The 17,628-nt window shown below is 39.4% G+C and overlaps 1 protein-coding gene across 1 annotated transcript in view; it reads left to right on the top strand.

Annotated features, from left to right (window-relative positions):
- The window catches only part of MYT1L (myelin transcription factor 1-like), a 123,715-nt gene that overhangs the window by 23,891 nt on the left and 82,196 nt on the right, over positions 1 to 17,628 (top strand). Inside the window, exon 4 of the mRNA XM_009694589.1 lies at positions 2,429 to 2,802. Within this exon, the coding sequence (XP_009692891.1) occupies positions 2,429 to 2,802 (374 nt within the window). The remainder of the gene's footprint in view (positions 1 to 2,428; positions 2,803 to 17,628) is intronic.

The raw sequence follows: 17,628 nt of genomic DNA on the forward strand, positions 1-17,628 counted from the left end.
AGTTTCCTCCCTAATTATCCAGCCATTTCTCTGGGCACTACACACACTCTGAAGTTCCAGTTCTGAGGAAAAATTCATGCGCCTTCTCTCAGAGCTCCATATGGAGAGTTTAAATAGACAGTTCCTGAACTCCCGTAGCATCAGGGGAAGTGCCAAAATAAACCTGGTGTGGTCAGAACTACAACAAAGTGCTTCCCTTTTGCCCCAGGTTTTAGGCAGTGTCCAAACTGATGGAGATTGAACTCCTGTTTCTGCCCTGACTGTGATGATGTGGGATATCTTCCATGAAAATATGTCCCACCTTTCCTCTTGATTCTGAGCAGCTGGGTACTGACCAAGAAGAGGACTCACAGGACAAGAGGCCAGACAGTCATTTGGCAGCGAGCAGCAGTGGTGACCTAGAGACAAGGATTTCCACCGTATTTATGGGGCTTTCATTGGAGCACCTTTGAATAGAAACAAATATAATCCAAAGAGAAGACACCAGAAGCTTAGGCCTCCTCTTTCCCAGGTTTAGGGCTCTTAAAATTATTGAAGCTTTGGGCTTTTGCTTGCCTGATGTGTATCAGACTGAGTTTCTTGCAGCCAACTGCACAGAGGCTCACCTTCTAGAGGAGGGTGGTCTTCCCCAGGATATGCCCTGCGACCTGCTGGATGGAGCGTCGGCCTGGGATCTGGAGGCTGTGGGTCGATTCCCCCTCTAGCCTGTACCGTTAGGCCTCAACTTTGATGTCGATGTCTGGAAACTATATCCCATTAGGACTACTACCCTGTACCAACTCCCAAGTGAGGAGGATTGGAATCTGGCTAGATGGAGATACTTAACATTTACTCAGTATTTCTTGATAGTGCTAATGGAGGGAGGTGTTTAATTTAGGCATGCAGGATTAGGCTTTGAAGACACCTATAGTCCAAACAGAGAGAGAGGTGCCTGTGTTATGCAGAAAAAGTCTCCCTTAGCAGGTTTTCCATGATGAGTACCATCTTTTGTGACTGTATGTTCCTTAGATATGTGTGTACCTGGCAGACTGAGTCAGTGAACAAGTGCTTTAAAATTTAGGTAAGACAATGGCTAAGTTAGGCACTTAAATAAAATGGTTAGGCACTTAAATAAATACTTGTGACCTAATTAGCAGTTTAAGTAATTCGAATCCATAGCTGCTGGGATGCAATTAAATCAGACCAAGATCAAGACCATGCAGACACCACAAATAGTGCATATGTAGTACTAAACGCGGTGAAGCCCCCTATTTTTCAGTGGTCTGTCAATAGAGTATGAAGCATTACTAGAGTGGAAGAAAATTATAAAGATCCGCAGTGTTTTGTAATCGCGATAAAAGGAACAAAAATATAACGTAAAAGAGGAAGTTACAAGTAGATATGCAGAAAGGGCTAGAAAGAACAGTTTAAATGTCCCCAAACTAGTTAATCACAGGAAGAAGACTAAAAACTGGTGTAGCTTGATTAGCATTTATAATCACACAATAACAAAGTTCAAAGAGGGAGTCCTTTAAAGAAAAAGTAATTTGTGTGTGCAATCACTCTGTGTAGGAGGTCACAGGAGTTACACAAGGGTGATCACGTTCAACAAACACAGATTATATGACCTTTGAGAAACAAGTGGCTACTCTGGTAGAAGACTAGAACTCTGAAATGCTCTCTGTGTTACAGTGCATTAAAATGATTGATGAGCAAGTGATACTCAACGTTGAAAAGTCTTGACTTTCTTCACTCACCAAAGGTTCTGTTTATTGTTTGAATTTTTTCAATGTGAGAACACTTCCAATACGGGCCATGAAAACTGTTGGTTTTGGTTGTGTTGCAGAACTTGCTTTCCCATTTATCCAGCCTCGTAGTGTATAATAGAGCATAGCAGTGGAGAATTTTAGAGCAATTCATCATTTATAATAATAACAAACAACAGCATTAAGAATGTGGTTGTATTTTCATTATTTAAATAGCATTGAAATATATCTTAATTGTACACAATCAAAACTTTACTGCATATTACAAAATCATGAAGCATTGTTTTATTCCTGATTGTTGTATAGATAGCTAACAGGTAGGATAACATTACTGGTTTTTTAACTATATTCATCTGCCTTAGAAAAGAGTAACATGCAGAAGAGAGAAAAGAACGAGAAGGAAAAAACACATTTGTGTCAGTTCTGGAACTGTTATGCTGGCATGTATCTGTGACACGTTCAGGCAAATAATATTTGTTTGCAGTTTCACAGGTTTTGTAAGTGTCCTCCCCCTTGGTCATTATTGCCTAAGCAGCATTTTAGTTTGAAAACATGCATTTTGAGAACAGCAGCTAATCATGGTGTAGAATTAGAATATATGACTAAATGACATGAGTTATACAGTCTGACCTACAGAAATCTGCAGGATAGTGTAATAATTTGCATCTTTTATTTTTGCACAGTGTTTATGGCTGTCCTTTGGCAAAAAAAAGAAAAACACAAGATAAGCAACCCCAAGAACCTGCCCCCAAAAGAAAACCTTTTGTGGTTAAAGCAGACAACTCTTCTGTAGATGAGTGTTATGAAACTGATGGAACAGAGGAGATGGATGAAAAGGAAGAGGAAGAAGAGGAAGAGGATGAAGAAGAGGAGGAATATTCTGATGATAATGAGGAGCAAGGTGATGAGGAGGATGATGATGAGGAGATAGATCGAGAAGAAGAAGAGGAGGTTGAAGAGGAGGAAGAGGAGGATGAAGAGGAAGGTGAAGATGTGGAGGATGAAGAGGAGGAGGAAGAAGAGGAGGAGGAAGAAGAGGAGGAGGAGGAAGAACGTGGTAATAATCAGAGTATTAGTAAAAAGTAAACAATGTGTGTTTTCTGGGTTAATCTTCTAGTGTGGCGTGTGAGGATTTAACTGTGTGGTTCTCATTAAAGCTAATGGAAGTCATGCGGTTAAATCTCCCTGCTCCACACTGAACATATACCCCACTGTGTTCTCTTAACATTTATTTTAGTAAGTCTGTCTTCCAAATAGTTTTTAATACACTAGCACTCACATTTCAAACAAGGAGGGTGGAGGTGTGTTTGTGCTAAAAATGCTTGCATAAACTGTAATCCTAGTAGTGGATTAATGCATGCAGTTACCAGGAGAATATTCACAAAGGTACAAGCAAAGCATCGGCTACAGCTGGGTGCCTGTACTGATCATTTGCAAGTGTGTTTGCTGGATCTGCTTGTATAATGTCAATGGTTGCCCACATAAATGCTGTCACAAGTTTGCAGACAATTTTTGTGAGCAATAACAGACCTCTTCCCTTTGAAAATTTTGCCCCGTACTTCCCCCTACCCAAAAGAACTATTCAGAATGAACTATTATAATATACTTTGGTTCCTTGAGACTTGAATGCTGTGTACTTTAGTTGATTCTATTAAAAATAGAGAGAGAGAGGTTTACATAGATAAAGTCCTTCTAAAATCCATCTATTTTGGTTATCGTATTATGGCATAAAAGCCATTTAGACATACAGGTCACTGGTAATAACCAAATTAATGTAGTAGCAATGTGATTAACCTATTCACCTTTCTCTTTTTTGGGATATTGGACTCTATATAACCAGTATTTTCAAAATATGTAATCAGTGTCCAATTATTCGAGTCCATATGCTGATGACAGATGACATAATGCACTGGGGTGAAATGAAAGAATCATGCAAAAATTAATGAGCTATCTAAAAAGTATTTTGTTCCCATTTCCAGGGAACACGTTTTTGGTTGGGTAGATTCACCTTTCTAACCAATAAAAATATAAGAAAAGCTTTCAGCACTCCTCAGTTGGATTCCTCTTAGGATTCAGGTATGAAAGTTGTATGACTTTTGTTTCAGCATTCTGTAAGGTCAGCTCTTAAATCTTATAGAAAGACTTTGGAAGTATTCTTTCCATTTGGGCAAGATGGTGGCCAGCTGGGTGGCTATAAGCATTTTCTCAGATATCTGAATCCGCAGCATTTCCTCGATTGCTGAAATTTGCCAGCAGAATTGGTAGAGCATGAGTGTCCAATCTTAAATGTTACATGAGTTTGATGCAACAGGGAAGCCATTTGCTTTTGCAGGGAACTGGTGTTTCAGAACCTGGAAGAGAAGCTGTGTTAGATCAGGCTGATGTGCAACTGCTATTGCTGTCCTGCTGGGCAAGCACAGAATGTCTAGCAGTTTCTTTAAGAGATGATGGTGACTTGAGTTTGTGGTGCTTGGTTATGGTGCAACTGCTAGTATGATTTCAGCTGATGTGAAAAACTTTGAATCTACACTATCAAAAATGATAAAAGGAAAAAAAACCCTAAGCAAAACTCAAGAGCTCAAGAAAATTGCTTCTGGCAAGCCAGCAAGCTTGATACTCTGTTTACTTTTACTATCATAATGAAACACAGTGGTTTACTTATTCCAACACAGTTACACATGCAGTTAGCAGTCCTAATCAATCTACAGAGGCTGACATTGCTTTTTGACTGCTTTCCTTCCATATATAGTAGGCTGTGGTTAAGAACTGCAAAAATTTTACAGAGGTATCTGTATTAGCTGCTCTACACATTACATGGAATTAAAACTTCCATAGCTCAAGTTTTTCTTAGGATCCCATGCTATTCCAGTAATAATACGTGTGTACTTTAATAAATATATATATGTTCTATGCCAAATATTAGTCATCAAGAAAAAATCCACCTAAAATGGGGGAAGTGATAATAGAATTTTATAAGAAAAATATTTCATTATCTCTTGAGAATCAACATAGTAATCACTATGCAACAATCCCAGTTAGAGCAAAGCTGATTTACAAGAAAGAGTTAATGAGGAAGGTAGTATGGAGTTCCTTATGTCTATGCCAAGGAGTGGAGAGTGATAAGAGTTTGTTCTTGGTGACGTCTAGAAGCTAATCAATAAATCAGATTTTTTTTATATAGTTTATTTCCTACTGATTTCGATAGGGATCCTGATGTTTCACGTTCTTCCGCTCATAACATAAGCAGCTCTGGTAGAATTTGGACTGTTGATTTTCCAGGGAAACAAAGTGCAATCAAAGTTAGGGGTTCTAAAACCACATGGTCTGAGTATGGCACTTGCCTTTATCTATTGAGTATATGGGAAAATTAGTCTGTCAGCTCTGAATTCAGCTGCCTCAATCACTCACTGCTCACTACGATGTAGATACTGTAGTCAACCACCATCCACCTTTTAAGTCACCTTAGCAGGAAGTCTGAATATGTCTTAGTGCTCCTATCCCTAGAAACAAAATGCAGACTTATCCACTGGACACCAGGATGCCTGCACAGTTCGCATAAAAGTTTCTGTCACTTGTATGATTAGATTGTAGCAGTTCAGAAAATTTCCATAAGTAACTACAGTCTAGGTGGACAAAACAGTTAAAATCATAAATATGGGGGATAGAAGAATTCCATCAGCAAGTCTAGGACTACAGAGGCAGCAATTAGTCAGGGGGAAGGGTTGAGAGGAAGAAGGTAAGGTATTTTACCATTTCTTAGACCAAATTCAGTTTTCTGTTAGAAAAGGATAGAACATGGGAAACTCAGGTACCTCACTGGTGTCTTGTTGCCCATACTTTTTGTTAAAAGAAAGTGAATTTTAGATGGGATTCTCAGACAATATAGATAATATGCAGATAGTATAGGTATGCAGTTCTTACTGAAAATACTTGGACATTCACTGAAACCGTCTCGGCCTTTTTGAAAATCACATCTTTCTGGCCTCGTCAGTGATAAACTGAAGGACTTGGAAAATACAGATCTATCCTAAAGAAGCACTCTTACAAATCTCAAAATACCAATTTAAAATAAAAAGAAAAAAATCCCAAACTTTTTTAGATGAGTCCCAAATTCTGTGCTTATATTTGTGTGCAATCCGTTGAATCAAAATGAATGCTTAAAATTCCCCAGCAATGGCTGGCACATCCTCTTTACATTTCCATTAAATGTACTGAATCTCTTTGAAGAACACATATCTATCCATCTACCTATGAACAGTCTTGAGAAGCCCTTATGTTCAGTACCACCACTAAAGGAAAGATGAATCTTTCCAATTTCCCTTCTATCCCAGAAAGAAAGGGCAGATAGATGACCTGTGTTACAATAACCTAACCTGTAAATTGCAATACGAACGAGAAGGAGTAAGAGACGAGGCTGCTTTTGGAGTGCCCTTCTCTGTGATGGCAACTGCCGAGAACCTTTTGCAAGGCAAACCAAAGTGCTTTCTCCTGGGAAGAGCTTCCTTCAGGTAGTGGGGTCCCAAAGACTGTTTCACAAAGCTTTTCTATTATAGAAAGAAATCTTCATTGGAGGAGCTCCCGGAACAGATGTTCCAAGGCACCATTTAGCCCATATCACATGAAGACATTCAAGATGGCTTGTACTCCAGGTATTTCATAATCTGCCAGGGGCAGGAAGAGTCAGGCTGATTTTAGACCTAAGGAAATTTGATACATCAATCAAATCCATTTCACAGATGATGCTACAAAAACTATCGCAGTTTCCCAAAAGGTGAATTATTAGGAGGTATAAATCTTTTCAAGACTCCCTTACATTTTCTATTAAACTCGAGGTGGCTGGCATATACAATATGTGGTACTGCACCTAATTTTTCGGGTGGAATGTACTGCAAAACTAGCTGTAAAACGTAGACAGTAGTGTATATTCAAAGGAGACATAATACAGTTTTTTAAAATAAGTAAAAGCTAGCACATGGATGCAGAGATAGATGTTCTACCAGTTTTCACAGTTCTTTAAATTGTAGGATTGTTTTTAAAAATCTAGTAATATGTTTGGGTTTTTTCCCTCACTTATCTGAACTCAACACAGACACATAGGCCCTCATAATTTGAAATCCACCTATGAGCTCTATTAAGAGTGTTAGTGCCCTCCACTATCTTCCTCATCCCCTTATCGGATTGCTTCTGAAGCACTTGTGTCCTCTAAGCAAGAAGAGGTGTAAACACCAATCTAAAGATGAGAGAGGCACATGTGCTGGGGAAACTGTGGTGGCATACAACTTTCCAGCTGTGCTTGTCGCTGAAGACACTCTACATCTTGATAAAATAAAGATGGCATATCTGTATTAGGAAGGTCGCCTGTCCAGCCTGCTGACCACTAATCATATTCATTTATTTAAACTATGAGCAGGAAAGTGGTCATCTGTTTGAGGAACACTGTAGGTGTTCAGTATTAATCAGAGCAGAGAGCTAGACTCACGTGTACCTCACAGGCAAAAATCTAATAGAAGAAAATTATAGCTTTAAATTAAGAGGCCAGAAAACATAATTTCACTGCTTAGGACAATGCACATGGGAAGAAGTGCATTTTCCAGGGCCAAAGAAGACTAAATAAGTACTTGACAGTTTCACAAGGTGAAGCAGATCTTAACCTTTTGCTAATAAACTCTATTGCTGTATTGTTTCACCTCCTTCATAAAAGAAGATACCTCGTGATTAGGGTTTCTCACCGATAACAATCTGAAGAACCGAAAAAAAAAAATAGCGTTGCAGCTGGAAGATGTTTGCCCTGGCCATTGCACTGGTTTCCTCTGGACAAGAAGTTATAAATTGCCTTTCTGGTCTCGCTACAGAGTGCTCAAGCCTGGGAGTGGTTGGGTCAAACCACAGCATGACAACTTTTATTGATACCTTCTTGCTGCATTGAAGATGCAAGCATGGATTACACCGTGTTCTGCTTTTAGCTGTTTATATTTTGTATAGAGACATTCAGAATAAACTTTTTCCCTGGAAATTTTTGTTGGAAATAATACAATTAAAAGATTTGGAACAGGTAGTTCACAGCTGGAAACCTCAAGGTTGTGGAGTAGGGTGGGGAAACAGCTAACCAGTAAATACGCTCTGGATACCTCTAGTTCTTGTGGAAGAAGTTCAGGTCTGTTTATTACAGTTGTTACGTGTTTGTGGTTGGTTGGTTGGTTAGTGGATTGATTAAACATGACTGCACTGTTAGTTTAGTACGCTTTTGCTTGCTGCTGTGTTCCGTGCTCAAGGTGTTTACTGTTTGCTTCTCATAGACAGTATGTTAAGACAGTAAGTTAAGAGCATTACTTAACATTGTTTTTGAATTCTCTGAAGTGAGATTGGGCCTGATACCGAGCTTGTTTCCATCAGGACAAATCAAGAATAACTTTATGTCAATAGAGTTATATTCATGTGAGGTGGTGTTGCACGTGTCCTACCTAACTTTTCCTCCCCTTGAAGAATTATTTTAAAAGACTTCTTTCTATGTGAATGTTTAACTCAGAAGCTCAGTAAACCTTCCAGGCTGTGTCTAAAAACTTAGGTGTAACTTTAAGCAGTTAGTAGTCCTCTTCACTTTAAATTCCATGTTTAAAGTTAGAGAAGTACTTAAGTATCCTTCTGATGTAGAGGTTTGCATACTTATCTCCTTTCCTACAAATAAATTTCCTTAAATGATAATGTGAAATATCTGATCCTTCAAGAGCAAATGATTCAATTATAGCTTTATGCCGTGTAAAGAAGTTCTCCACCTTTGATGAGACATATTATAGATCTCTGCCACACACAACTTTTGTTGACATAAGCAGAAATTCTGTAGAGGACATTGGGATGCTCAAGGAGTTCAGGGTTTGAACTGAAGGCCTTAGTAAGAACATCACAGAAGATGTTCAGCACTACATCTGATTTTAGTGCTGATTCGTTCTGAATCTATTTTACATGGCATGGGGTTGCTTGCATGTATTTTTAATTCACTGACCATTTCCTTCAGTGTTTGCTGAACATGAGATGTTGATCTCATTGTGATGTCAAATTGTTTCAGGGCTTATGTGTGACTGAACCTTTCTTTACTCTTGCCAGAGCAGTAGGTCTGGAAAGGAACCATGTATCTCAGCAGTGCTGCTTTGGATTCTCGCAGATTGCAATCCTCAAGAAGAGGCTGCATGGAGGTTGCCTTTTTTTTATTTCCATTGCATCCTTCTGTCTGCAGATAAATGCTGAGTAGATCCTTGATTTTGCCTCTTTCATTTGTTGTCTGGCAAGATCATATAGTAAAATTAACTCTTTCTGGAATATGATGGCTTGGAGAAGAAATTCAGAGCAAAAGTGCTGTAGCCTTAGTACTATGTTCCCATTCTCACCCAGACTCTCTGTAACGAGTTCGTTACCAATGATGTCCTGAGTTTGGCACAACTGTGCCAGGAAGCTGGTTGCTTATGTGTTATAGTGCTTTAAAGAGCCAACAGCGAACTCAATTATATAGCAGCTCTTTGCATCCATGTTTGCAGACATAATGACCTGATGTTGTTGTAGAAAGTCTCACATCTCAGATACGACACTTTTGGAAACATATTCACAGGTTGTGCAAGACCGAACTCTTCGTGTTCTGTTTTTGAATTCTTTTGCCTTTCGCAGTGCTGCCTCAAAGATTGCATTGCCCACACCGTACTGCAGCTTACACGGTGACCACAGACTCTGTATGAATCCTTCTTGACACTACAGATGTAATGATTCTTAAAAATAAGTCTGGCTTGGTTAGTGTTAGAGGTTCCTATTTTTCCTCTTCTATTTAGAGTGCAGCTCTGAGGACAAATTTTGATCACTCCATTCACAATTCACAGAATCACAGAATTCCCACCAGGCTTGCAGTATTTGTCCTAAGAGAGTGAACACAAATGGCAGCTTTTCACCCTGAAAAGCAGAGAACCTGATTTGGTAGCTGTAGGAGTTAATTTTCCACTATTACAGTTCCTCCAGGAGATAATAAAATGAAATAAAATTCCAGACTGGATTAATCAATTCTTCTGATCCATATCTATTCTCCTGAATCCAATTTGCAGTCCTGGCAAATGCCTCAAGTCACAGAAATTTTGTTTAACTGAAATATATAAACAACAACACTAACAAAGCATTCTTTTGAAACAAAAGCACTGATGTATAATAAACATAGATACGTAATCCTGAATACTGTTTGTTATGGAAGCGTTTCTTCCTCATTTTACAGGTCTCAGAACAATTCAGTTCTTTTGTCACCTGTATCTCATATAACTTAGTCCTTTTATACCATAAGAGATACTTTGCCTTCTGTGAATTAATGTATTTTACAGATACTTTTTGAGAGCAGACTGTGGGAGCGACAGTTAGCAAGCTGGACAGCAAGGAAGGCGAAGTCCTTTAGCAGAAGACAAAGAGGACTAATGCTAGGAAAAAAACCACTTCAAGGAGTTTGGTAAAGGATGTTAAATATTAATTAGGAAAGGCCACTGATATGGTTATGGACTCAAGCTGGTTTTGGTCACTGTTGTTGAAATCCTCAGAATTATTTGGCACTTAAAGGCTTCATGCAGAAAGTACTGAAAATAGTCAGTTGGTAACATTAAGCATGTCAAGTATCTGTAACACCACACTTCGTTTTTTTAATGTTTTTTTTTTTCAAGGAATCCATGGCAGATATTATATGCTCTGTGCAGTAAATATTGCTGTTTTAGCAAAAATTTGTGGTGGCTCTGTAAGAAGAAGTTTTGCCAGTTAACAGGATTGACAGCTCAAGACTTAATGGGGGTTTATTAGGTGAACTCATCAATCTGATAGTTCTGTCATCCCAAAAGCTTAATTTTGCAGGCTATACTATTAATAGGAAGAGTAAGTAATACTATTGCCATGACACTAAAGGAACGCCACAGAAGAGCTGAATTTACAATTACAAAAACAAACAAAGCAAGCAGGCGTTCTCTTCCTTGTACTCCCTAGACACGGATTGCTGACAGTAACAGGGGAGAGGTCTGTGTGGCACGAATACTTCCAGTCATCTAACACAGGAGTATTTGCAAAGCTGCCCAGCCCCACCTCAGGCTAGAGCTATGTCTTTACATTTTCCAAGGCATATGTAGCGAGATTCCTTACTTATATACAATTTTAAGGCATGCTATGCAACTGCTTTTCTTCTGGTTTCTATTGTATCAAATCTATTGTTTCACCAACTGCCTCAACTTATCATAGAAGTTCTATACAAACAAGATGCAGCTGCTAAACAGTTTCTCAGGCACCCTGTAAAGCACTGGACTGAAGTTTTTACAGGAGGCTGTCTTTTTATCATCTGCAGTAATTAAAACATCATTCAACTTTAAAGGCTGGCATCCAACAGAAAGTTAAAAATTGTTTCTTTTGTTATTTCAATACATTGAATAAAACTTTGCCCTCAGATCATTAAGTGCAAAACATGTTTTAAAAAGTAAGAGTGGAAATACAGAAAGACAGATAATTATTACCAGACTGTTAGGAACAGGGCTGGAGTTGGACTTACAAAAAGTGTACTAATGTTTAGATTAGAGTTTATTATCTAATGAGAGCAGTCTGTGGATGTCATCTGAAAATACAGCCAGAAAGGCCAACTTTTGAGTGAATAGAAACTGGAATCCTTTCTTGGGAGCCAAGGACCCTCCTACATTTGATGGAGTGAGATAAATGTTTCAGAGTAGAATGAAAGAGAAATTCTGCCCTATTTGTAACTCAGGTACCTGAGTTGAGTGTGAAAGGTGATGCAGGAGTTCAATACCACATTTCCTTCTTTCCTGACACAGAAAGTTAGAGGCTAAACTGGGGACTGCTTTGCATAAGCGATGCTCTTATGCATTCTGCTGAAGCTCTATCACACCTTAGGAAAAAAATTCAAGAACTGCATTAGACCAAAGGGGGTCATTCTTCTGGGAAAGCTGGGTTCCTGTCTGTGCTCCAAGGACACTCTAACCATCTTAGGAATTGACTGCTTAATATTAGGTTATGAAACCAGTCCTGGCAGCAGGGAATAGACAGTACTTTTCTCTCTTTTAGGCAAGTCCCCTTGTATAATATGTACAATAAAGACAGTATATTTTTGCATGACCCAAATAGCATGAAAAAAAAATGTATGGGTCTTACGCTACTCTTGTGTTTTCTGCTTCCTAGTGGAGCTTGCATCCAGTCTAGCTTTTGTTGTGGTGACTAGCAAACTTTTTTGGGAGACATGATATTGAATCCACTGAAACTGGGATAGCTTTTACTCTTAGTCTTCCAGTTCTTTAGGAAGTGACCTACTAAACAATGTATTTTACCTGGGAGATGGGTGGGTGGAGGCGAGCGGAGGAAATGGAGGAAACAGGCAGTTCTTCCCTTGGCTACAAATTAAAGTAAGGCAGGCAAAGCAACACTTTATGGGCAGCCTTTTTCTTTCAGATGTGTATTAGATCATACCTATGGGATTGATGGCAGATAGATGGAGAGCTTTACGGTTGGACTTGATGATCTTTGAGGTCTCTTCCAACCATAATGATTCTATGATTCTTAAGGCTGGAGCTGTTTCAGTATACATGGGAGCAGGGCCTTTAACAGTTCATCAGTGTTAGAGTTTAGATATCTCCCAGGTTTAAGCCAGAAATTAGCATAGGTGTAGTTGTATCACCAAGAGAAAGAGAAATATGACTGTTCCTTTCTATACAACATGCCACATGAGAAGTCCAATCTGAAAGTGATGTACAAATTACTGCTGCTGTTCATAAGATTTTTTTACAAGTGATTCATGTTGAAATGCCTGTTAAAGATAAGTATGAGTTTAAGAACAAATTTGATTCAACAGCTGGAGGGTCTTCTGACACAGAGATGGAAAGAATAAGTTCCAAATGTGAAAGGGAGTACAGGACTTATGCAGGAAAAAAAAAGAATGCAGAAAGACATAAAGAAATGATTAGGAGGTCAACATGGGAGTATTGCGGAGAGCAAGTGAAATATGCTGTTAAGATTCCTTCCTGGACAGCAGGAAATGACCAAGACATGAAAGCTGCAATCTAGAATCCGCATTATGCAGGATCTTTAAAATAACAATAAAAAAGATTTAAGAAAGAAGGGCAATTTTACAGTATAGCTGATGAGGATCAGGGGTAGACAAAATACCCACATCGGCAGGTGATGCAGCACAGTACAGTTCTTTTCTGTATATTTACCCCTCCCTAATATGTGAGCATTTTCCTACGGTCCATAATATGATGTAACTTGCGGTCTCTTTGTACCATACTGATGGAATTGTACATCATTGTCATTAGTAGAATCAGAACTAGACAGATGCAGAGCACTTTTAAAAACCCGACCAGTAAATATAGGCTCTCTGAGACTTAAACTTGATTTGATCTGTGCAGAAGATGCAAACAGCTATGAGCCAAAATTGCTAACTATTTAGAAATGCATAACTAAAAGTAATAGCAATGTATTCTTAAGTGAAAGATTAACTATCCTTGGGCAAATATGTATTTTGCTTGAAATCCACAAATTGCACATCACTGAGAAGACAGGCAGTATGGAAATAATGTACACGGTTTATCTGAGTTTTAGGAGCGGATTTGATGCAGTTCCATTTAACAAATTAATTCTGAAGTCATAAAATGTAATACAGCACCAGATGCAAAGGGACAGAGGGGCTAAGTTCATGTTGGATAGGTTGATTCCATTGGCTATTAAATAGCTCAGATACTTCAGTGTGTAGAAATTTAAGTTAATGAGACTAGAGCCTAAAAATCATCATACAAAATGCGATTGAAAGTGAACAATATGTTAGGGTGATTTCAGTATGAATCACCTGATGAATACTTGAAGAGAAAAATAAAACAAAAATAATTTCAGGCAAAAGTAAAGGTATTGACTTTATCTCATGTACATTACTTTCACCAGTGAACTCCAGCAAAACAAGTTCTAAGCTGAACTATCCCGAGACTAGCCTCAGACTCAGGTTTTACTTTTGTACGGTGTAAGATTATCGCTGTATCTCTGTGTGTGTGTGTGTGTATTTTGGAAAACTGGCTATTGTGGTTCTTTGATTGATCCACTTTGTAGTGTGTTGTTTCTGTGAGACCAGTTGGAGTAAGAGTTTCAGCAGAGATGTCGTGCACTACGATTGTGCTGCTCTAGTCAATTTAGGCACTGTGAGGCTGGCTACAAAGCCACTGCCATCATAGCTGGTAGGTATATCTTCAGTTGGAAATATATAGAAATATATATAAATATGTAGGTAGTTACAGTTGTCCAGCAAAAGTTTTCCTTTTATGAGATACAAGCTTACATCATCAGGACAGATATTGCAGTGCAGATCTGAACAGCAGTGGGAAATCCCTCATAGAAAAGAGGAGATGACAATTTCTAAAATGGTGGAACGGTGTGTTCTTGAGGTGGACAAGTAATTGGAACAGCTCACTGAAAATATCTCTAGGGATGCAGTAATGACAGAAAAAGGTTTTTTTAAATCTATTACCATAGCATACACTTCCTGCATTTGACAGGTCTCTGGTACTCTCATCTCCTTCTTAGACATTTCCAATCTCATAGGCCATCTGTACACATAGTATAGATGGCAAATAAACAGAAGATAATAAGGACCCTTTGTAGCTAGCTAAGAGGTAGCTCCACCATTGAGTCACGGTTTTCTGGTTTTTGAGGCCCACTGTATACATGGCCTTGACTGACTGGACTAGCATGCTTTAAAGGGGAGGTTCCCATTTGCCTTGTTCCTTCTGAAGCTGCAGTTAACAGTGTGCTTTCCATCAGTCCCAGCTTGCAAATTCTCCTGCCTTGTTCTCTGTCTCCTCAATCACAGTAACCAAAGACCACATCTATATGAGTGGATAAAACAGACCATTATCCACTCGTTTAATGCTGAGTTCAGCGGTTGCATGACTTGAGTGCATACAGCTAAACTTTTACCTTCCAAAAGTAGATCACCACATTCAAACTCCTTCTTGGGAATGGTCCCTAACCAGCACCTCTGCACTGTGTCTGGACATTGCTGGAAGGATGCTAAGTCACTCAAGTGAAAGGCATGCCAGGGCTTCACTAAGAGTAGAGCAGTATGAATAATCCCATGCCACTACTTGGTCCGGTGTCTGTCCCTTATTAGTTTATACTAGAATGGCTATAACCAAAGAGACAAAGCGCCCTTTGTATTTACTTTCTCCTTATTCTATGGAGTATCACTCGGCCTTCTCTGTAACAGATTGAGGGAAAGGTAATGAAGAAGCTGGATGAGGGGACAAGGAAAAAAGGAAGGAACTCCCTAACGAAAAGCTTTACATTTCAGATGAAGTAAAGCCTGGCACTTGTGCACATAGGAGTCTTTGTCCTTCCAGATCCCTTGGCACTAAACTCATTGGGGGGATAGAGAGAGAGACAGGAAGAAGAAATTTCAACAGTACTATATTTAGCAGTTCTCTCATCCTCTAGAGCAGTAGTGATGTGTGCCTCTGTGCACTCTGCCAGTCAGGTCAGATTATTATCAAAGCACAAAGAGGCTTCCTTTGATAATCATACATCACTAAAAATAAGTAATTAAACTTATAATGGAGATCAAACGCATCCAATAAGATATAACTCTCTCCATATAACTTATGCAATCACAAGCATTTATCACATCCAAAGCATCCATACTACCCCGTCCACACCACCCTTTCTCTGTATAACTTTGTCTCTGTCCACAACCTAAAGATAGCTCCTTTTGGGTAGCTCCTTCATTCCTTCCTCCCTGCAATTCCTACTGTGTCATACTAAAGATATTGTTGAAGTTCAGCAAAGAGCAATTTGAAAGTTTTGAGTAGAAGCAATTGGGATAGGATTCATTCCATCAATTTTATTTATAACCAATAAAGAGAAATAGTCACTTTTAGGGAATAATTCAGCCAATCTACTTTAGATACCTAGTTTAGGATGAAATAAACTCAAATCTCAGGATGCGTATTTTTGTCCATTGCCTATAAATGGAATCTAGATGTCTAGTTAGTATGGAGACATGTTCAATATGGACATCTGCATTGAGTCAGAGACCTGAACTGAAACAAAAACAGTGGAAAGAGATTATGTATCCCTATAGTGACAGTTTCCAACCTGTCTTTCTCAGACATTTGTATATGAGGAAGAAAATGTTAGTTTATGAGCTGAAAATGTGTTCTTCAAGGCTGCATCCTTTGCAAAGCAATGATCATGGAGAGGGGTATAGGTAGGGGTCACTGTCTCCTAAGCAGCCTTTGGAGTAGCCCCACGATGAGCTCCATATTGAGAGCTGTCTGAGTGGGTGTTCTCCCATCGGTGCAGCTGGTCCTCGGCTCCCCCGCTGTCTCCCTGCTGTATCTCCATTTCTGGAGAATAGCTTTGGCGTCCTCACTGCCTGCTGCCCTGCTGAGCTGTGGAAGCCTGAGAGAAAGCAAGGAACTGCCGTACTCCACTGAGTCATTATAAGGCTATGAGACAGAATATCTCCCCTCCCTCATATAGACTTCCTGGGGAGAAAAAGTAGGATGAAATAAATACCAGTCATCAGCTAAAGCCGTCTCATTATCTGCCCAGACAGAAGTCAGGTTAAAACAGTTAAGGGCTGCCTGACCCTGATTCTCGGAGAAGCATGGACCAAATGGGAGTAACTGGCTAAATTGTACTTCCCTTGCAAACCCAGCATATCCACTTCTGATTACAGATATTCTCAGCGAGTTCCTTCTCAAACCTAAACATATACCTTCATACCAAATACTGCAAACCAAACAAGCAGGCTTCATACCCACCAGGGACCTTATCTACTGAAAGGGATGCCTGTAGGTAACCGCAAAGTATTTTCTGCTCTCTCTGTGGTGGAAAAAAAAAATAATGCCCAGCATATTTGTTGCCTTTTGACTTTTTGGAAATAATGTTTGGCTGTCAGGATGAAAAGACTGGAGATCATGACCAGAAGGCTGCGGGAAGTGATTATTCCCCTTTATTCAGCACTTACACAATTGTATGTGGAACACTAGACCCAGTTTTGGGCTCATCAGTACAAGAAAGCCTTGAAATACTGGAGTCCAGTGGTGAGCAACCAAGATGATTAAAGAACTGGAGCATGTGACGTACAAAGAGAAACTGAGAAAAAAGAGTTCATTCACTTGAGGAGAAGGCTAAGGGGAGATCTTATGCCTGTCTTCAGCTACTTATGTGGAGGGTAGAGAGAAAATGGAGGTGTGCAGTGACAGAATAAGAGGCAACAGACACAAGTTGTAACAAAAGTAATTCCATTTAGAAATAAGGAAGGAATTTTTCACCATGACGGTGGTCAAACACTGGAACAGCTTTCCCAGAGATGCTGTGGTATCTCCATCCTGGAAGATACTCAAAACTGACTGACAGGGCAGGGCAGGGCCCTGAGAATCTGCTCTAAGCTGGCCCTTTTTTTGAGCAAGGGTTGGACCAGATAGCCTCCAGAAGTCCCTTCCAACCTTAGTTACTCCATGATTCCATGGCACCAGTGCAATGTAGATGGCATGTGAGATGCTCTAAGATCAAAGAAAAGCAACAGCACCTTGTGGTGAAAAGGCAAAACCTTAAGTGGAACCTATCAGCTTAAGTTCGAACTGAGATAATTTTTAAGAAGCTGTTGCAGTTTGTCACTTGAAGCAAAATTACCACAGTCATGATCTTGCCAGAGGAGCTGTCAGGTATACTGAGATCTTTTTCCAAAACTGTACGGATACAGGTAGCTCGTAGGGACTTCGGGTGGGAAAACATGGATAAATAACAAATGATCTCATTTTCAAAAATACGTTGCATCCCCATTCATCTGGATTATCTGATGCTTTCTCTCTTTAGCTAAATTCCTGCCTGATTC

This window comes from Cariama cristata, unplaced genomic scaffold, assembly GCF_000690535.1.
Source record: "Cariama cristata isolate BGI_N322 unplaced genomic scaffold, ASM69053v1 scaffold7412, whole genome shotgun sequence".
Classification (NCBI taxonomy): Eukaryota; Metazoa; Chordata; class Aves; order Cariamiformes; family Cariamidae; genus Cariama; species Cariama cristata.